This window comes from Lytechinus pictus, chromosome 1 (genome assembly GCF_037042905.1).
Source record: "Lytechinus pictus isolate F3 Inbred chromosome 1, Lp3.0, whole genome shotgun sequence".
In the NCBI taxonomy this organism is placed as follows: Eukaryota; Metazoa; Echinodermata; class Echinoidea; order Temnopleuroida; family Toxopneustidae; genus Lytechinus; species Lytechinus pictus.
Genome location: NC_087245.1, coordinates 32,388,159 through 32,411,917, shown reverse-complemented (window position 1 = coordinate 32,411,917; position 23,759 = coordinate 32,388,159). Strand labels below are relative to the sequence as shown.

General features: G+C 35.7%; 1 protein-coding gene across 1 annotated transcript; it reads left to right on the top strand.

Moving 5' to 3' along the window:
• Positions 1-2,661: 2,661 nt before the first annotated feature.
• On the top strand, positions 2,662-22,993 carry LOC135154382 (adhesion G-protein coupled receptor G6-like). Its single transcript, XM_064100525.1, has 13 exons — positions 2,662-3,760; positions 5,585-5,849; positions 6,419-6,532; positions 6,952-7,076; positions 7,647-7,793; positions 11,263-11,587; positions 11,946-12,100; positions 13,171-13,338; positions 14,207-14,334; positions 15,079-15,344; positions 15,548-15,614; positions 17,023-17,327; positions 21,723-22,993. Exons 1-13 carry the CDS (start codon positions 2,771-2,773, stop codon positions 22,010-22,012), a joined length of 3,345 nt encoding a protein of 1,114 aa, XP_063956595.1. The 5' UTR covers positions 2,662-2,770; the 3' UTR covers positions 22,013-22,993.
• The last annotated feature ends 766 nt before the right edge of the window (positions 22,994-23,759 follow it).

Below are 23,759 nucleotides of genomic sequence, written 5' to 3'. Positions count from 1 at the left end.
TTTTAATCAAATTGCGGGCATATACAGAATATAGCTTTTACACAACACATTTATTTAACCCAGTTGCGTTTTGAGGGGGGCAAAACAGCAATGTGGGGAAAATTTGTAAAAAGTCGCCAGCGTGCAAAGAGAGATTTTTCCATTATATTAAGCAAATTCATTGTTTCCATTCATTTCATTATACGTTGTGTCGTATAATTTCTTTAATTCCTCTTGGGTGTGGAACCAAGACCCCCCCCCCCCTCGCCTGTATGCCAGTGATTGAACGTGGTTGAACATGGGCGTTGTAGAGCCATTTGAAGGTTATAAATGAAGAGCCCCTACTGTGTGGGGTCTGGGGCAAAGGTATAGCTTATTTGAATAACATTTATCGAGCTTATATCACAATGTTGTATAATATGCAGTCCTTTTTTCTTCCCGCTCTTTAATTTCAATCATCGGCAGCCCGGTCATGTTATTTTTTTTTCTTGTCCCTTTTCTTTGTTTTCCAATTTAGCTTAACTAATTACATTCTACCTTCGTTTCCCGCTACTGTTTGCCATTTTGTCATCTTTTCCCACCGTGCTATTGCATTACATATGGCCTATTTCAGAATGATTTGTTCTTTCTCAAATGTTCTTCTTTCGTACATTTTCCCGCTTTCCTTCCTTTTCCATTAAAAAAAGTTTGTTCTTCGTTTTCTTTTCACTTTTTTCTTTCCCTTTCCTTTTCCCCCTTCTCAATCCTTTTTCTCCTTTCCTTTTCCCTTTCCTCCCCCTTTCCCTTTCTTTCTCCCTCCTTTTTTTTTCTTTTTCCCGTTTTTCTTTTATTTTCCCGGTGAAATCCGCCAGGGGGGGCAACTTGCCCCCCTCCCCCCCCGCCTGTTACGTACGCCACTGAATACAGATAGACACTATACCTCAAAGCTCACCGAAGTTTTTTAATGCCCCCTTAAAGGTCAAGTCCACCCAGGAAAATGCTGACTTGAATAAATAGAGAAAAATCAAACTAACATAGTGCTGAAAAATTCATTAAAATCGGATTTAAAATAAGAAAGTTATGACATTTTAAAGGACAAGTCCACCCCAACAAAAAGTTGATTTTAATAAAAAGAAAAAAATCCAACAAGCATAACACTGAAAATTTCATCAAAATCGGATGTAAAATAAGAAAGTTATGACATTTTAAAATTTTGCTTAATTTCACGAAACAGTTATATGCACATCCTGGAGGGTATGCAAATGAGGAGACTGATGACGTCATCGACTCACTATTTATTTTGTATTTTATTATATGAAATAGGGAATATTCTATTTTTCTCCTCATTGTCAAGTGAATAAACGATTAATTCCCCCTGAACATGTGCACGGAATGAGCATTGTATAATACTATATGATTCAGTCAAGTTGGTTCTTATTGTCAAATCTATCAAAAATATGAAATATTGTATGCCGATTTGATGAAAGTTTTAGTGTTATGCTTGTTGGATTTTTCTCTTTTTATTCAACTTTTTGTTGGGGTGGAGTTGTCCTTTAAAGTTTCGCTTATTTTTCACAAAACATTGATATGCACAACTAGGTAAGGGTGACTCAGTCGTTGATGTCCATCAGTCTCTATTTTTTTATTGTTGGTTATTATTGTTTATATATATGTATATGTATATATATATATATTTACATATGGTTGTTTTATCGTCCAACTTAATGGAAATGCATTTTGTTTACATGCAAACATACAAATTACAACAGATTAAAAAAATATACATAAATCACGGAGAAACAAATACAAAATATTGGTGTGCACTTAATCCATATTCATTCTTATACATAAATTGATTACAAGAGTATAATGAGATCATTAATCATTTAATTAATTTTCATTTTTTATTACTTGAAGCATAATTCACATATAAATTCACAACTCTACTTTGGCCATTACCACGTTGACGATGATATTATTATTGTTTATTACTCTAGTTGCTGGTGCTATTATTATTCATTATCATTATTTATTATTACTCTTACTACTACTATAATCACTCCTTACATTTGTGTCAGTTGTTTGTGTTTATAAGGAGACATGGAAGGCACGAATGAAGGATAAGAGCAATTCTGTAATTTGATTACTTGTTCTCTATTTAATGGTTCAGAAGTCGAATTTAAGTTTCAAGTTTATTTTCAATTCTACAAAACATTATACACGTCATCAAAGAAGTAACAATGAATTAGCAATAATCAGAATGCAGAACTGAGATGAACTATATATTTAAAAGCACAACCTGTAAGACAGATCACATGTGAAACATATATACAGTGCAAAGATACATAAGAAAAGTAACATACAGTACGGAGCAGTGAGTTCAGATGCGCACGTTGGACACGCCCACTAACACCATCGGGCCCAGACCAGTCTTTTCTTGGGTTGACATTGTAATTGTAACTGACAAAAGTAATTGGTGATTTGAAATAATGTAATTTAATTGAAAAGTAATTGTAGTTGAAAATTTCTTCAATTACGTAATTGTAATTGAAATAAGTAATTGAGCCCCGGCCAACCCTGATTATCAAGTCTTATCCCGGGGTTTCTAATATATCTTATGCTAAAATGATGAATAGTATATACATCCAAGAATTTGATAAATGACAAGCATACTAATGATTGTTTTCTTTCTCATTACTCTTTCACAGTTTTACGTGTAGCACCATTTGAAGCAGACAACCACGGTAGAGAATTTGTGTTCGCAATACCACCAAATTACGTTGGTGATCTGAGTCGACCTACTGTTGGCATAATGGTAATGGCCGCTTCAGCCAACGTCACTTCCGTTACGGTCACAGTGCCCTTGAGGAATGTGGGTTTCAACTTCTCCGTGGAACCTGGATCTGCACCATATGACCTTGTGCTTTCTCCCGACCTTGCCGGCACAACCGGTGAAGCAAGGGTAGCAAACACTACAATTGTAGTGAGGTCTGACTATGATGTCTCAGTATCAGCTTACAATTACAAAGCTTACACCATGGCGATGTTCGCTGTGATACCCACCAAGCATATGGGAAAGGAATACTTTATCGCGACTGTAACCCAACCAAGTGGGGGCGTTGTTTTGATGTCAGCATTTGACGAACCCACAGAGGTGTCTATAACACTAACTGGTAGTGTTGGATTTGATGGCCAATGGTATTCTCCTGGAAGTGTACTTGTATATGTCTTGAAGCCATATCAAACATTCCAACTTGAACCCCTGCGTGACGATATCATCGGAACAAGGATAACAGCTAATGCATCGATTACGGTGACCAGTGGGGGTCTTTGTTCTTTCGTGCCAAATAACAATGGCCGTTGCGACCAAATTGCTGAACAGCTAATATCCTTCGACCGCTGGGGACATTCATTTCTGCTGAGCCCGTTCGTCAATCGGCTGTCCGGATACCAATACCAAATCGTTGCCGGTAGGGACAACACGAGAATATCTCTTGGGTCTCACGAAATAGTCCTGAACATGGGAGAGCATTATCTAGGGGGAGTTACCAGTCAGATCATGACTTCGGTATCGGCATCCAACCCGGTGATGGTAATGCAATACTCCAAAGGAACGACCACAGACCTAAAGCAGGGTGATCCAGCAATGCTCTTAGTCACCCCTTGGGAGCAATATGTTTCACATGTGGAATTTCCTGTATTGGACCTCCCCGCAGCAGGGATATCTACTGTATATGTCGGTGTGATATCTGAATGCAATGCATCTCAGAACATAGAGTTTGGCAACCATAAATATAATGAGGTAAGTGATATCTAAACACAATCCATAATTCTGGAATGACCAGATGGGCAGGAAAGGATTTTTTTCCTTCATGAAGGCAAGGCCATACGAGTCCTATAGTACTCAGAACATCCCAGAAGTTTTTCTTTGCACACGCATGTTTTTCTTTATTGAAATTGAAGACAGAATCCATATGCATCAAATAATGAAACTCCTAAGACTTGGTGGAACTGTCACTTGTTATTATGAAACCCAAACACCAGGTAGTCTTATTTACTGTGGATGTGGCTCAATTGAAGTTGATTGACCAGAACTCATTCAGCAGAAATTAAGATTATTAAGATTAAGAATTAAGAATCTGATTAATGCATATACAAGACTCTGTAAAAAAAAAATGGTTTACCAAATTCGAAGACAGCACTTGTGCTCCCCTTCAGGTCAGTTATCAAGTGACACTCAGTGTACTGCTAATAAACCATGGAGCTACCTCCATGAATAAACCAAGTGTTGTAACAATCTGATAGACCAAATTATTAACTTCAATGAACTGATTCATGGAATTCCCTATACTAAGGCCTCCCTGCTGGAAAGAACACACAGTCAATACAATGTGTTCTTAAAGTCAACACACAGTCAACTGTATGAATACAGTGTGACCACAGGTTGAACACAGTGTGTCCTCACTGTGAACATAATGTGGGCACAGTGTTTAAGGTGTATATCATACACAGTTGTAACACAGTCAAACATTTCTCACTGTGTGACTTTACTTATTCACTGTGTGATAATAGCACACACACTGGTCACATCGACATGTAGTAGGAAAACTACTCTAGCAACTCTATGAAATTCATTTGTCACAGTGTGTTCACATAGTGCCCACATATTGAAGATATGAACCATTCTCTGAAGAAGAGAGCCACTGGCCTTCATTCACAGTGTGTTCATAGAGCAGGGGTGTGAGTTTTCAGATTTTTATCTGATTTCAGATATTTTTTGGTTTGATTTTCAGCTTAATTTCAGTATATTTTTGGTTTTCCTCTGTACAAAAAGTATGGGAGCTCTTTTTATTCAGACTTTTTCAACACTCTTCAGCTTTTTTCAGATCTTTTTATTTGTGACCACTCACACCCCTGATAGAGTTCCACACCATGAAGATTTTCACTCTGTGGATTTGTTCAGCACTGTATGATGTAATTTTTTGTGTAAAAATCTCTTCCATATTTCCAGAAAATGGGTAAATGGCCTCTGTTGTTTTTCATAGATAACCAGTATTGTCACGTCCAAATATTATGATGATGATAAATGTGATGGGTTGATGTCAAGGTGCAGTCATTCATGCCAGAAAGAATCAGTTTTTCAACACTATGTTTTTACATATTTTGGTCACACTGTGTCCACAGTCATTCCACTGTAATAACTTAAAACATGTTCTCAAACTGTGGCACACTTTTTTACAATTTAATAACACATAGTGACTTATATGATATTAAATAACATTAATAACACAAAGTGACAAAAGTAAAGAGAACCCCACTTGATCATAGTGGAATGTTGAATGTCTATTTGAACACAGTGTGATTAATATTATTTTCCACTCTGTTTATGTCACTGTGAATTTTTCACACTGTTGGCATACATACTCTACTACAGTGTGAAAACATGTTCCAATTGTTATCACACTGTGTTTCACAGTGTGGTGATTTTTTTTTCTGATACGGTTACATGCATGTTTCCAGTTAGGTTTTTCTCGTCTTCATTGTTTTACATTACAACCCCATATAAACATCTGAGTAAAAAAAATTTGCCTATGGTTTTTGCTTTCTTATCAACTCAATGAATTAGGTCCCATGGATCATCGAGTACGATTACGTAACAAGCGACAACCGACAGATCTGCAATCGTTGGGCAACCGTAGAGGGCGGTAGTCATGTATTTCAAAGTGTTTCAGCAGAGGAGGCATTATTTACTGTCATCGTTTACGGGGTTGGAGAACGCTTGGGTTACCTGTACAATGCCGGTTTTAGTATGCATCCAATAACATGCATCGATCTGAGTCCTGCACCACCACACCAGGCTGTTGAAGTACCCTGTTCAAGTCTGCGCAGAAGTAAGTCGCAGTGTTTTCCGCAGTGGTGGGGTTGGATTTATCTGTAAACATTACTGTCATATCTGAAGGCATATTTTTTAGACCATTGTACTAAATCCATTAGAAAAAGAGATAATGAGATAGACACATGTTGTGGCTTAAATATAAAAATAGTTCGTACTACTATTAGTTATCGCAAAATAAAACGGATTGATACTGCGATACAGTTACTCCAAGTCTTAAAAGCCAACAATGGAAAAACTTTGGTGTTTAAAACTGACAGTAGTTGGTGTCCATATAGGACCACACCATGAAGTATTAGAATTACACCCTAGAGATTGAAAATAATGCCAAAGAGTGTATAAGTAACATCCAAATGTGTTGTAATAATCCCCATAGCTATTGAAATAACACCAAACATTTAACACTGGAGCGGTACAGTTTTTGCTCTGAAGTCATAGATATTGGAAAAAACCATGAGGTATATTCAACAGCCGGCAAATATGTTTGTGTTTATGTATATTTACTGGGCTCCGTTGACTATTCAACCATTGCGTATTGAAATATATTGATCTTTTTGCCACCTACAGGGACATGTCCTTGGGAAAGAACTGAGTCATTTCATGGACCGCTAATATGGAGTGAAGCCACCGAGAATACCAGAGTTCCATCAAATGTTGTATGTCCATTCAACACTCTTAAAGGTTTGTACTACAGTTAAATGCCATACTCAGTAATGCAAAAAGTATTTATCATTCAAGACATAGGTTTGGAATGCAATTGGATTGGATGCGAAATAAATCTTTCACTGCAGTTTATTGTTTAATTCAAAACGATCTGAAGTGCCTCGCCCAATCAAAATCAAGGAAAGTAGTCAGATCGGACAACTTTTCAAACGTAAATGTTGACGAAGCACTCCCCGCCAAGAAAAGTTGTCGTATACAATAACTTTCAAACATAAATGTTGATGAAACATGCTCCTTGGAACTGCCCTTTTCATTTGCAGGCTATCACATCTTGAAATTGAATTCATCGGTCAGATGATTGAAAAAAGAATATTAAGGGTACATAAGATGATATCAAAACACACTAAATTAGATAACAAATATATTTTTGTTTACAGCTGGCCAACCGGTAGCAGAACGACAATGCCATGGTAACCGTAGAAAGGATGCCTATTGGGGAGAAGTGAGTGTACAAGAGTGTGGAGAACGCACAGCTGAGATACAACCAACAGACCTTGCAAAGGTAAAGCTTCCATAAAAAGTACATTATGATAATCATTAATTAAATATCATCAACAAAATCTAGGTAAAATACAGTCTATCAACTTTGGTTTGGTAAATTTACTAGGGTTTCAGTTCTGTAAGCCATCAAAACATCTACCAAATATAAAGGTAATATCAGAATTCATTCAAAGTTATTTTCTTGAAGTAGAATACCTGTCATTTGCAGATGGACTTCTTCTTTTTTATGATAATCAATAACAATCTTGTCAGTGAATAACAATGAAAATCAATACCTGCATAATGAAAACGTTTTCATTATTTTATCTATTATCACATTGGTGAAAAATGTACTAATCAAGGTCAAGGAATAAAATTAAAAATGACCAAAATTAGGCAACAATATTTGAATTGAATATAGGATCAGTAGGATCACAAGAAAAGTCATACTCCAGTAGAAAATATACATTCCTAGTTGAAAAGACAATTAGTTTCCGTTCTAAATATACTCAAACTGTAGGATTGATCCGTGTAGCATCAGCTAATCTAGATGAATTTTTGATGATTAATTTAACTTTGCTTATTTCACAAGATCGTAGTCGATGAGGCTAACGTAGCATTGGTCAGTGCCGTCTTGGAGGAAGTCATCGGTAACATCAGCACTGCTGATGACGAAATGGTTGGTGCTATTTCCAAGACGCTGGAGAACATCGTCGCTGTGGCTTCTCCATCACCTCAGGTAAGGTATGGATAGACTGGGTGGTGTAAATGTTTGTCTAGTGTCACACAGTGTGAACACACAATGTGAAATTACCTTTTCACTGTTAAATGTAAAATAAATGTACAAAAATAAAATAAACAAACAAAAAACAGTGTAAATTACATTTTTAACAAAGTCCACAATGTGGGCACTCACACTCTTCCACAGTGTGAAATTGTCTTTACACTGTTTGATTTGATCATTTTAACAGTGCGGATCACATGTTCACATCGTCCACTGTGTGAACACTCTGAACACTCACATTGCTGGGGTGGCCATAGTGTGGATTGTCATCACACTGTTAGATTTGAGCATTTTAAGAGTGTGAATTTCATTTTTATTTTAGTCCACAATGTGAACACACTGAACACTCACACTTGTGAGGTGGCCATAGTGTGGATTGTCTTCACACTGTATGATTTGATCTTTTTTAACAGTGTGAATTTATGTTATTAACAAAGTCCAGAATATGAACACACTGTGAGCTTTCACACTGCTAAGGTGCTCACAGTGTGGAACTGTCTACACACTGTTAGATTTTAGTGTAGTGTTAGCTACATTTCCAACATAGTCCATAATGTGAACACAGTGTGAACACTTATAGTGTTGAGGTATCCACTTTATGAAATTATCTTAACACTTAGATTTCAGCATTTTAATAGTGTACATGATTCACATTTTCATATAGCCCATACTGTGAATGCTCACACTGATCATGCAGGTGGCCACAGTGCGGAATATCTTCACACTGTTTTATTTTATCCTTTTGTGTAAAATAACACACTGTGAACACTCACACAGCTGTGGTGACACATGCAGTGTGGAATAGTCTTTACACTGTTAGATTTGAGCATTTTAACAGTGTGAATCACATTTCCACCTAATCCACTGTAAGATAACACACTGTGAACACTCACACTGCTGTGGTGACACATGCAGTGTGGAATAGTCTTCACACTGTTAGATTTGAGCATTTTAACAGCGTGATTCTCATTTTCATATAGTCCTCACTGTGAATGCTCACACTGCTCATGCAGGTGGCCACAGTGTACGGAATATCTTCACACTCTTTGATTTGATCCTTTTTAACAGTGTGACTTACCTTATGACAGAGTCCACTCTGTGAACACACTGTGAGCACTCACACCTTTGAGGTGGCCACACTGTGGAATTGTCTTCACACTGTTAGATCTCAGCATTTTAAGTGTGAATCACATTTTCACGTAGTCCACTGTGTAAAATAACACACTGTGAACAGTCATACTGCTGTGGCAGACACATGCAGTGTGGAATAATCTTCACAATGTTCGATTTGAGCATTTTAGCAGTGTGAATCACTTTTTAACTAGTCCACTGCGTAAGATAACACACTGTGAACACTCACACTGCTGTGGTTGACACATGCAGTGTGGAACTGTCTTCACACTGTTATGTCTGATCATTTTAACAGTATTAACCACATTTTCACCCAGTTCACTGTGTAAAATAACACACTGAACACTCACACTGCTCTGGTGGACACATGCAGTGTGGAATAGTCTTCACACTGTTAGATTTGAGCATTTTAACAGTGTGAATCACAGTTTTACATTAGTTCACAATGTGAACACACTGCTGAGGTGGCCACAGTGTGGAATAGTCTTCATGCTGTTAGATTTGAGCATTTTAACAGTATGAATCACTATTCCACTGTGTAAAATAACACTTGTGAACACTCATACTGCTGTGGTGGACACATGCAGTGTGGAATAGTTTTCACACTGTTAGATTTGAGCATTTTAACAGTGTGAATAACATTTTCACCAAGTCCACTGTGTATAATAACACACTGTGAACACTCACATTGCTGTGGTGGACACAAGTTGTGCGGAATAGTCTTCAAACTGTTAGATTTGAGCATTTTAATAGTGTGAATTTCACTTTTATTTAAATCCACAATGTGAACACACTCTGAACACTCACACTTGTGAGGTGGCCATAGTGTGGATTGTCTTCACACTGTTTGATTTGATCTTTTTAACGGTGTGAATTACATTATTAACAAAGTCCACAATATGAACACACTGTGAACACTCGTACTGTTGAGGTGTCCACATTGATACATAGGGTGAGGATGGAGTATGTACACCCTGCTGGAAAGAACACAGTGTCACACACTGTGTACACAGTATCAAACAATTAGGAACACAATCACTTTCTCACAATAGCGCCTTTTATAGTGTGAATCACATCTTCACGTAGTCCACAGTAACTGTGAACACACTGTATGACACTGTTCCTTTGAGCAGGAAAGAACAACAAAGGGTATAACCCAATCCCTTCCACCACCCATCTTAGCTCCCTACAAACAACCTTGTGCACCCTCATACACAAACACCTGTACATATATAAAATCACAAACTTGTATTCTTGTTTTATCTCTAATACAGTGCGTCCCACAAAAAACAAAACCGAGATTTATCGATGATTAATCACAAATACAATAGACAAATGACCTACCATTGTAAAGCTTAGAATCTCCTCTTTCATCTGAAATTACTTAGATTATTTCTCATTCACGCATGAGTGAGCAAAAACAATTTGAAGAGGGGATACCAAAAAGTCATTTGGCGGGCTGTATCTGGGTTTCAAAAAGAAAACCACATTTTTAAAAAGTTCAATATCTGCTTTTTAATTTGATACCTCAATTACAGAAAATGGTCAAGAAATAAGATAGTTCTGGTTATTTGAAATAAGGCTTGAATTTCAATAATTTCATAAAATGAAGAGGTTTTACAGGCTAGCGTTCAAACTCACTCGACACTCCGTTTTGTTGACGATCAGCCATGCATGAAGTCTTTTGTTAACCATGCGATAGCTTCTGTGGGAAACCGGTGAAAACACGTTTATTTCATGAAATTATGGAAATACAAGCATTGTTTCGACAGAACGTAACTTTTTTACTTCTTGACCATTTTTTTGTGATTAAGGTATCAAATTAAAGAGCAGATATTGAACTTTTTAGGCATGTGATTATCTTTTTAAAATTCAGATACCCCTCCCCCCCCCCCCCCCCGCCAAATGAGTTTTTGGTATCCTTTCTTCAAATTGTTTTTGCTCACTCATGCGTGAATGAGGAATAATCTAAGTAATATCAGATGAAAGAGGAGATTCTAAGCTTTACATTGGTAGGTCATTTGTCTATTCTATTTGTGATTAAGTTATGATAAATCATCGCTAAATATCGGTTTCGTTTTTTCTGGGACGCACTGTATAGTAGGATACTAGTAAGTATTCCTGAAACTGTTGGGGATGTGTATGGTTTCCGAGATATCTGAGATCCAAATTTGTGCACCTCCCCTCTTACCGTCTATACATTTTGACCTTTGCTACTCTTTCAACCAATTAAAAAAGTTTTCTTGTTTTTTATGGAGAATTTGTAATGTCACATATCATCTAATTCTTACAGGTAACCACAAGCGTGGTCAATGCAGTGGGTAGCCTGATTGGCTCTCTCGAAGACTCTGAGTCCAGTAGTCCAGAGCTGGCCGCATCGTCCTCCAGCGTAGTGACTTCGGTCGAAAAACAAGTGTCTCTAACCCTGCAAGATCGTGATGAGTTCATGTTGACAGCAGAGAATATGATCGTCCAGGCGGCAACATTTGATAATGCTGCCATGGGGAATGGGATCGAGTTTGGCGGTGGTGGCGAAGCGGATTCAATGGCTTCTATTCAGCTACCTTCTTCCATCTTCAGGCAAGCGGGGCCAAGTGTTGAAGGTATTCAGAGCACAGGTGTGTAATAGATTTGAAATAACAACAAAATTTAAAAAAACATTTCACTGAAAACTCTAACAAAAACAGATGTTATTTTATTTTTTTTTTTTCACTTAATTTCACGAAACGGTTACAGGCATAATATGTGTGATATGCATGAGAAAGTAGATGATTCTTTACTTATTTTCTCATTTGATAATGCAATATGAAATATTGCAAAAATGGTAGATTTGATGATCAAGATTCTTGATAGGATAGTAGAAAGTGACAATAATTATGATTCACCATGTTCAAGGTGAAGCCAAACCAGTCAATAATCATTCACTACATATTGCTAATTTTTGTTTTCGTTATTGCATCGTTCGTTGGATAATAGGGACCAAGGTTCGGTTCATAACTTTCAACGGAGACTCACTCTTTAGATCGGCCAATGGATCGCAGACAAGTGGCAGCGTAATATCAGCAGCAATTGAAAATATGGATGTACAGGGCCTTACCGAACCAGTGGTTATCACCTTCAATGCACGTAATGTAAGTTAATTGATATTTTCATTTTCAACTAATATCAAAGAACCATGTCTTTTCATACTGCCTACATAAACTTATGTTCTTCACAGGAAGTATTATAATATCCCTAAAGGAATTGTCCAAGTTAAAATATTTGTTTATCATATTCCGCTCACTAAAGTACTGAGAAGAATTATGAGCAATTTCATTGATGATGTCGGGTTAACTTAAAAAATATTTTAGCTTTTATTAGCAAATATATAGGCCTACCACTTTTAATATAGCGATCAGTGGCAAGAATCCTACGGAGGATATTGAAAAACATAGAGCGATGGGAAGGTATAGTTTCCATAGAGTACCGAAGTGTGACATCAGTTGCCATGGTGTCGTGGCGGGCTGGTTCTAAACAGAGTCGAAGCTGACGATCGTCTGTATACATTTGCATGATTTTGGCTCATTTGAAAAAATTGGTTGCAAGCGACCAAATTCCGATAGCAGTCGTTTTCTCCTATGAGAAACACATGCTTTCATTCAGTGGGTTCATTAATTGTTTAGAGCCAGGCCACCTGACACCATGGCAACTGACTTCATCGCTAGAACACTTGTGTGAAGGTTACGTGCCAAAGTAAGTAGTCTAAGGCATCATTTCGATGGCATGGATATCCCACCGCTGCCATAATAATTCCTGGCAGAAATGTTCTCACTGTGAATGAACGCCTAATGTCCAACAACAACATTCTGCTATCTATTGCTCATGGTCAAGTGGTCTCAGGCACAGATTAAAACTTTACGCTGCACTGTCACAAAGGCACAGGTTGGAATCCTGCTCACGATGGCTAATATTGATAATAGTTTGTTTCATTGATCAGTTATAAGTACCAATTGTTCCTTTGAATTTAGACCAAACAGAAATGGCTTTCTACAATGGAAATATAAAACTACTGAATAGTCACTTATTTTGACGGCTAGGCAAAATAACTAATTTGGCGGATCTTCTTGATGATAATGTTGCATTGAATACTGAGCTAATGCTATAGAATTTAAAACTGTTTTATTTCAATTGTTTTGAATGATATTCATTGATGCTTTTTTAGTCAGTTGGAGGAAACAGTACTTTGAACCAATCACGATGCGTCTACTGGGATTTTGATTTAAGAAACGGTGTTGGTGATTGGTCAGACGCAGGATGCAATCTTACTGACGTCAGAGGAGATTTTATTACCTGTTCGTGTAATCATTTAACCAACTTTGCCGTTTTGGTGGTAAATATGGCTGAAATTACTCTTCAACTTGACCCGCATGTGGTTCTCAAATAATATTTTATCTTATAACATATGTGAGACCAAAAACAGTTCAATGATATATTTATTCCAGTCAGTCAAAATTCACAATGATTTATTGTGTTACATAACAGAAATAATTCAATTAATTGCACAATTTTTTATGATTGCAAATGTGCAGCCAACCAAGTTCATAGAAAATCAAAGAAATAATCCTTAATTTGAAGGTATGTAATTGGGATGGACGAGTTAGCACATTTCTGAGGTAAATGTTTAGAGTAAATGAAAGAAAGTGGAGAACAATTACAATTAGGCCAGTTCAACATTGGAACATTGTTTTTAGCAATTTTTTAGGTTTTATGCTAATATAAGATGAGATGTTTGTCTTGTATTGTTTAAAATTACATCATCATGTTGTAGATTATGGCAACTCACCTCGCAAAAATCATATTTTCTTGTTCTTGTGTTAATCATGGTTTATATTTACATGTGATATTTTGTTTATTTTTCAATTTGGCACCAGAGTTTAGGACCTTCAATTTTTCCCAATTTACATGCCATCTTAAACATGCATGAACATTGTTCAAAATGCAAGTCTAGTTAAAAGCAACCGTAATGTCTTCTGAATGATTTAAAGCATGTGCTGTTACTCTAATTTTTTCCAGAATATGGCTTAGACATGCAATTTATCTATTGCATCACATCACAAGAGAAAGAGAAATGCGTGAATGCAATTCATTGAGAAGAATTTGGAGATAAACTTAAACAAAACATACTTTTCTCTTTAAGATGATTACTACTTTTCTCTTTAAGATGATTAAATATTTTCAAATATTTTGTCTTATTTTAGGATATATCTGGCCAGCATGAAGTTAAAAAGGATCAGTTTTACTTTGCTCTAGATCTCCTCAGTAAGATCGGGTGTGCAGTATCAATCGCATCACTTGTACTGACTATCATTGTTTTCCTAGTTTTCAAGTAAGTTTTTTATTTTATTTTTGTAATCAATATGGAAAGTATTGTAAAGTTACCAAAAAGTAATTTCTATCAACAATGAAAATTTCATACATAGAAATATTAATGAAACATTATTGTGTATTATAAAAATGGAAATGAAAAAATTTGTATTTCTTTCAACGAAAAGTTATTTTAAAGCCATTCCTCGAAAATCGCCACTTTATAGAACAAATCTTTCATGTTTTTCAGTACTTATAGGGAATTAGGAAAATGACCTACACATTGCAGGGGTGGGTTCAAAACTAATGCCTAAAATAAGATTGTCATTTTTTAATCCCATCATCAGGTAGAATAATTAGGCAAGTTTTTTTACATTTGCATGGAAAAAGTACACACAAAATCTTGGGGGAACCTGTGACATACCTGAAATCTTCTTCAGGAGAGGCGAACTTTTGTGACCCCCCCCCCCCATCTATGCTAGTGGTGAAATGTGGTAGGCACCCATATGAATTAAATGCTTCTCTTTACATTGGGATTCCCCTTCAACATCCTTGAATGATAGATGCCTGAATTCTCTTTCTTGAGTGCTAAGACGTCATTAAATTTGAAGGTGATATATTTTCAATCTTCCTTTTATTCAAATATCTGGTCAAATGAAGCGTAATTCAATACAAAACTTGATCCAATGAAGTTTTGTTATATACAGTCATTTTCATTGAGTATTTAATCATTATTGATGTACTGTTGATTTTTTCCCCTTGGTAGACGTCTACGAAATAGCCGACCCCGTCGAATCCTTCTCCATTTCTGTGTGTCCATGCTCTGTCTCTACCTTGTGTTCCTCTTTGGTATCGACTTCGCAGCACACATTGACATTGCATGCGTGACCGTGGGGGCGCTTCTCCACTACTTCATGCTCGCAACCGTGTTGTGGATGGGCGCGGAGGCACTCAACATGTACGTGATGATCGTACGTGTATTCGACGAAGAAGGCCCGTGTTTTCTAACCAAGGCTTGTGTGATAGCTTGGGGTTAGTATTTAAAATGTAGACAAATATATATATGGTTGAATGATGACAAATAATGGAATCAAATTTCAATTTTACTATAGTATTTCTTCAGTTCATGTTGTTTCTTCAAGCTTGGACTGTATAGTCTTGTACAATTTGTGCAAATAAATATGTGTTATCAGGAATAGTACATATATATTCATTTTCTAATATATTTTTTATAGGTGGTCCATTGGTTGCAGTAGGGGTTACCCTTGGTCTTCGAATGGAAGACTATCTTCATAAATCATAGTAAGTACACAAGTCTACTTTTCATATTCATCTACTTAAAAAGGGCAAAAGCTAAATGCACTTATTCACATTTCACCTTTCTTGGAAGGGGAGTCATAGATCACATATTTTGGAGTGAATATTGATTAGTTTGTGAAGGATTCTCAGAAAAGACACGAGTGAAATCCATTTCCCTCTCAAAAAAGTTGCATCATGGATTTTGGGGGCTTTTGTAATGGAATTACTACACATCATTTTGTTTTTGCTTTTGATATACCTTTTCGATTTCCATCTCATATTTTTTATTTCCATCTCTTACCATGCTGTAACTTTTTAATGGAATAATTTTGAGATATATAAACAAATTGGAAATGGCAGGGTTGTTTGTTCTTTTGTTCATGTATATTGAACATTGAAATCATGAATATTTTTTTAGTTACTCTTCCTGAAATTCAATAATTTTTTATGATGGAGATGTGTAAAAAAAATTAACAAATTTTAGGTTGTTTTCTTTCAACTTAGAGATTTAGCACAAAAGTAGTTTCATATCAGTGTTAGAAAGCACCTTTTACAAGCATAATCTGGAGTTTGTTCTGATAAAATAGATCAAAATTAATAATTTGCGGCTTGTGATTTTTAAAAAGTGGCTTTCTTGCATGGAAAAGGGAGACATATAGGCACCGCTTTTTTATGGCAGTGGCTGCAGCAGTAGCATTGTCATCAATGTTATCTTGATTTATTAACCTTAAAGTCTGAAATATCATCATAACTTTGAAAATTATTGGATTTATTTCATGAAATTTGGACATAATAGTAATCAAGTGTGACTGATCAGTTTGCATGAGTTTCAGGTCACATGATCATGGTTAAAGTCATGAGGTCAATGAACTTGGTATTTTATTATCAAGTGAATGGTGTTTTATATTTTTAAATTCTTCTATCTATGGTGCTTTCGAAGTAAGCACTGCTGCTATAATGAATCGCATCATGCAGGCAAAAAGTGTCGTTCTACTTAGATGTATTATCATTCTTACAAGTTATTTATGTATTGTATGATTATATTTCATGGTTGTTTCTGTACCCCTGTACATGTGGAGTGCTGTGGCCCAGTGGAATAGTCTTTTGACTTTGAAACAGAGGGTCGTGGGTTCAAATCCTAGCCATGGCGTAATTTCCTTCAGCAAGAAATTTATCCACATTGTGCTGCACTCAACCCAGGTGAGGTGAATGGGTACCCGGCCGGTAGGAAGAAATTCCTTGAATGCTTGAGCACCTAGGCAGACCAGCTAAAGCCAGGGTAATAATGATAATGGCAGGGCTTGCTAGGAGAACAGTTTTCAGGACTGAAGTGGCTTAATTCCCTGGGTAAATAAACCTATATTATTATTTTATTATAAGTTATTTTATATTATCTGATTATATTTCACAGTTGTTTCCTGACCCCTGGACTGAGTTTCTACCTAGGGCTCCTCCTTCCTGTTGGGCTCACCATATCTTTCAACTTCATCATGTTCTTTGTCGTCATTCGACGGCTATGGACCGCTAACCTCGGTGGCAACGTTCCGCTGGAGAAAGAGGATAAAACGGCCCGTTATCGTCAACTCCGCACCAGACTGCTGAACGCTTTCTCAATATCGGTGCTACTCGGGCTAACCTGGGTGTTCGGATTCTTGGCAATAGAGGATGCTACGTATGTTTTCCAGCTTATCTTCTGTGTCGCAAACTCATTACAAGGTATACAATCAGGTCGCCCCCCCCAAAAAAAAAAAAAATTGTTATATTTGATTTGTTATTTCAAGATTATATTTCATCCTTTATCTTGGTATATCTTTATGAGAAGAATCCAGAATTTTATATGTATCCTGGATAAGAATTTGACCATGCGCAATATGACAGTACTCCTCAAATCTCTAATGCTATATGTTCCCAAATCCTGAAGATGTTTTTGACCTGATAGGTATACCATAAAGCTGTCTATAACTTACAAATGAATTTATGCATGACCGGTGACCCTTTCTTGGGCGGAATGATGTATCCATATGCATGAATAAGAACCTGAGCTAACATTGTTCAGTTGTGTATATAGTATCCTGTAATTAGTAACCATCTGGAATAAAATTATTGGAAATGGTTTTTTGACTGATTTGAGTAGGTATGGGTGTCAACATTTACCAAAAAAAGTTAGGAGGAATACGGGTTGGGGAAAGTGCTTTTTTTTTCAGGGTCAAAGGTCAATGACCTTTTTAAATATACTGTATCATGGTATCTCCCAGATGAAATATTACAGGTTGGTGATCATGGTGTCAAAATGCACAGATTCTTACAAGAAGATCAAATAAAATAAAATCAAGTACCTACAATGCTCATTCACCCATGAAATTCAAGGTCAAAACCTTTCAGAGGTCAATGACCTTTTTTACATTATATACCATTTGCGGTATAATGGTATCTCTGAGATGAAAAGGCGCAGGTTGGTGATCTTGATGTCAAAATGCAGAGGTCCTTACAGGAAGATCAAATAAAATAAAATTGAGTACCCAGAATGCACATTAAACAATAACATTCAAGGTCAAAGCCTTTCAAAGGTCAATGACGTTTTTTACATTATATACCATATACTGTATAATGGTATCTCTGAGATGATCAGGTACAGGTTGGTGATCATGGTGTCAAAATGCACATATTCTTACAAGAAGATCAAATAAAATAAAATCAAGTACCTACAATGCTCGTTTACCAATGAAATTCAAGGTCAAAGCCTTTCAAAGGTCAATGACCTTTTTTACATTATACATATACGGTATAATGGTATCGCTGAGACGAAAAGACGCAGGTTGGTGATTTTGGTGTCAAAATGCAGAGGTTCTTGCAGGAAGATAAAATAAAATAAAATTAAGTACCCAGAATGCACATTAAACAATAACATTCAAGGTATATCAATTACCTTTTTTTAACATGTATCATACTGTATAATAGTATCTCTGAGATGAAACGGCACAGGTTGGTGATCGTTGTGTCAAAATGCACAGATTCTTACAGGAAGGTCAAATAAGATGAAGTTAATCACCTAGAATGTATATTAATCCATAAACTTCAAGGTCAAAGGTCAATGACCTCTTACATAGGCTATATATTGTCTAATGGTATCTCTGAGATAAAACGCTGCATGTTGGTGATTTTGGTGTCAAAAAGCAATTTTTGCAAGAAGATAAAAAGGCACGAAACAATCAAAAAGAATAATCCTTCACCTTTGATATCCAAAGTAAAAGGTTAAAAGTTAATGAATATTTATATATCCATGCATGATTCCCCCAAAAAGAAATTAATCCATTATATTCACATTTTATTTGTGAATAATAGAAAGAAAGATAGCTATTTGTAATGAAAACTTGGATGTTAAATAATTTCACTCTGAAAAAAAGGATAAGTAATTAATGGCCATGAAGAATATATTTCAGGGTTAGAGGTCAATCAACTATGTCAATAACATCAGGGAATTTAAGTAAATAGGTCGATAACTTTATTTTGGCATGTATGTATAGTGATTCTGATGGGAAAAAGACTGACCTGCGTGGAAAATGATCACAAATTTAGTAGTTGAATCCTTGACCAATGATGATATCAAAATACAAGTTCGAGGTGAAATTGAGATCAAATAGCACTTTTTAATATACATTGTAGTAATGCTTTGCCAAAAGTGTAAAAAAAATCCTGTATGATATATTTTGAAATGGTGAACTTGTCTAAAGTAGCAGCATTTAGATATGTATTTTATAAATCTAAATCAAGGTACTAATTTCTCTGTAGTAATAGGTCACTATAAACCTCGAATGCTACAATACTATAAACTATTACTTAATCTGTAAATGGAAGGATAGCTAGGCCTAACTCTTATGGCAAGCATCATCTGAGAACATTTCCATATAGCCACGGACAATGATGAAGAATTAAAATAAGGCGATCATTAGAGCTGCAGCTTTTGTCATAGTAAATGAAGTTATGTGTCTCAACTTCAGCAAAGAGTAATTAAACTCTTGAAAACCTTCTGACATTTTCAAGACTTTGATCTGGCCCATTCAATGAAAGCCTAACATTCTGTCAAGGGATATCAGACCAGGATCTATATTATTACTGATATGTTGCACAGCTTGATTCTCAAGAACTGGAAGTGTTGCTGTAGGAGTTTTGTTAGGTCGATGGATATGTACTTGTAAGCTATTACCTCCTTTTGAATTTCATTATTATATGCCTAATTTGAGCATGATAACAATCAGTTGTTCTAGACCAAATACATGATCCTTGTACAAACTGATACCTAGTAGAAATAGCATCATGGGTGAGGTACGACAGAGAGCAGATATGGAGTTTTGTCCTGCAGCATTAGCATTTTAAGAGATTCTGGCAGCTCGCAATGAGAGGTAATTATAAATAATACGGGAATTCATCTTTGGTGAAGTTGAGATACATGCCATTTACTATGACAGAAGCTGCAGCTCTAATGACGGCCTTCATTTCATCTTCATCATCATCCCTCTGCTGTTTTGAAATACCGTACTCTCAGATGATGCTAGCTGTGACATGAGAGTAAGACCTATCCTATCCATTTTCAGAAGATTAAGCTAATAGTTTATAGTATTTATTTTAGAATTGAGGTGAGCGGCCTATCGCTGGAGAGAAAAAGACACGAAAACCTTGATTTAGATATGATGCATTAAATGCTGCTACTTAAGATAAAAATCATTTCAAATTATATACTTGATTTTATTCATTTTTTTCATTACTTTTGGCTACGCATGGCAGTATATGAAGAAGTGTTATTTGGTTATCAACTTGTTTTTACTAAATTTTCACTGATATTTTGGAAAGAGTTCATTGACCTCTGACCCCTAAATACATTCTCCATGACTAACTGAAATTATGAAACCTCCATGTTTTCATTACAAATTAGCCATCTTTATTTACATTATTCACAAATAAAATATGAACACAAAGCAGGATAAATTTTTGGTTATTTTTATGTCATACAGATTTTATATATATATATATTTCCTCTGATCTTGGATTTCAAGGGTGAAAGTTACTTATTTTGATGTTGTTTAATCTTCTTGTACAAATCTTTGCATTTTGGCACCAAGATCACCAACCTGTGATGTTTTATCTCAGAGATACCATTATTATTATCTTATGTTAAAAAGGACATCGACCTTTGTCCTTGAATTTTATGGGTGAATGTGAATTCTCGATGCTAAATTTTATTTCATTTAATCTTCCTTTAAGAGTCTGTGTATTTTGACAACAAGAACACCAACCATGCGCCATTTTATCTTAGAGATACCATTATATAATATGGTATATAATGTATAAAAAGGTCATTGACCTTTGACCTTGAATTTCATGGGTGAATGTGCATTCTAGGTACTTAATTTTATTTCATTTGATCTCCTTGTAAGAATCTGTACATTTTGACACCATGATCATCAGCCTGTACCTTATCATCTCAGAGATACCATTATACAGTATGGTATATAATGCAAACAAAAGTCATTGACCTTTGAAAGGCTTTGACTTTGAATTTCATCGGTGAATGTGGATTATAGGTACTTAATTTTATATTATTTGATATTCTGGTAAGAATCTGTGCATTTTGACACCAAGATCACTAACCTGCGCCTTTCCATCTCGGAGATACCATTATATAAACATGTATGAAAAGGTCATCGATCTTTGACCTTGAAAAAACCACTTTCCCCAACCCGTATTCCTCCTAACTTTTTTTTGGTAAAAGTTGACACCCATACCTACTCAAATCAGTTGAAAATCCATTTCCAATAATTTTATTCTAGATTGGCTATTTTGGGGTCTAATTTAGGGATACTATATAGAGTTGTGCCTATATCTGTACAAACCTCTTTATGAACACCCAGCCGTTCAAAAAGGCAATCAAAAACTGGTAGTCGAGGACAATCTTCCATGATTGCCCTTGATCTTTCATGATCAACATTGCTCTAGTTATTTTGAACCAAAATGCATGAGCAGGGAGGAAAAAGCATTGTCAACCATCAAAGTTAGCTCGTAATTGGAAATAGGATAGAATCATGAGTATCATTTATATTTGTCTCCAATACTCAGGTCTCATGGTCTTCATACTCTTCTGTGCGCGACAGGATGATGTCCGAAAATCAATAAAACCGCACTACAGTCGGATTACCGGCATGCTTCCACTGACCGGCCGACCAAGCACGATGACCAATTACTCACTGACCAGCCGCTCACCGGGCGAGAGCGATGAACATGGAAGAAATCCGCTACGAACAGCGCCACTATCAGCTGGAGCATATACTCGCAAAATGGCGTCATCGTCAACTGATGAAGTTAGGATGATCTCGAATAGTGATCACATCAGTGAGTTCCACGATTAGACTTATAAATACATGAATGGAAGGAAATTGACCCACTGAAGAAACACATCCTCAATGTGTGCTATGAAGAGAGAGACTTGGCCAAACTGTTGATTTGACCAGGATGTGTAAGATGATGTTGAAATACTTGCAAGCCTTCATATCTATTGGTCCGGCTTGGATTTCCGTCATGTTAACCTCCGCCAGATGATGTTGACTTGCAGAAAGAACTGTGATCAATGCCCTCATGAATACTTAACTAATGTCATGTTTGAAGTGAAATATACATGTTTTCATCATGATTCATGAGATCCTTGCTGTAATTCTCGCTATGTAGGATTTCATAATCATATATTGTACCCGAGCACTTTGATAACAAAATATAGTATTCATGGTACTGCAGCACGTTGAAGGCTTATTTACACAAAAATACAAATCTTAGAGGTGAAGAATAGTTACCTGCCTATTAATGGATTAGAAAATTGAAATAGCCATCCACTATCATTGACGAGTTTTATGGCAGCAGAACAAGAATCCTCTTGTTGCACCTATAAATGTTTTTAACAGAAATATGGCGCAATAAAAATGCTGTGGATCATCATCATCACCGACAAGACAGTTGATCGTTTATTGCTTCGCCAGACATTTAGACCTTCTCATCATTTGAACTCACTGCAACCAGACGCTTCACTTTGTACTACAAACAAGTGATTTTGATACTTGATTTGAGGTATTTTACGTTCGAATGGCAGGGACATTTTTACTACGGACCCCCTGTGGCTAGTAAGTTTGAAATAAACCAAACGAAATTACTTGTTGAATTCTAATCTCAATGAGAAAAGTTGACAAAGTATGCAAATTTTGATGAATAACTCTGAGATATTGATGGTGAAGTTTACGATAAAGTATTTTTTTGAAAAATCTCTATTTTTATTTTATTCATTTTCCACCAATTAATCAAATACAAACAAATAATTCATTCTGAAATAGTATAAAATAAATGTGTATACTTGAAGAACAATCTAAATCTTATTGGTAGTCAATCAACGTGAACTATTATGTACATGTCACCATAAAAAGGTGAAAATTACAAATCTGCATGATATAAAAAAAGGTTTGTCCTCTTAAATTCAGACTATGAATAAGTGATTGCACTAATTTTTTTATATGATTCTGTTATTGGACACTTCATGACTGACCACGTAAAATATAGGTCTTGTTCTTGTCTTTATCAATTTTTTTGCAACAAGTGATAAATATCCTCTCTGTAATGTTATCAAGTGTTTCATGCTTCCTATATTGGAGGAAATGTTTAGATTTAAACTGATTTGACTTTGAAAATATGTATTTATATATCATTCAAAATACTTGTAAAAATATGATATAACCCTGTTTATTTTGTACAGTGTATGATTCTCTGTCTATATGTACAAATTATTTTCCAAATGCAGTAAAACTGATAAAAATATCAAAGTGACTAGAGATTATGAATTTCAGATTCTATTTCGCTCTATAAATGTATTTAATACTAGAATGTAGCCAAAATATTGGCTTCGATGAAATAGCTATTTGCTTTAAAATGCATCTATTTATTTGTATTTGTTGTGTGAATCAGATTTGCTTGTATAATTTAGGTTTTATGATCACTCTAAAGCTTCATGAAATGTAAACTTAGTATTATTACTTAAATATCCATTTCACACATTTATTTTCAGTTTAATGAATGTCTCAACTTGTATTAATAATATACAGTTGTGTAATTATAGAT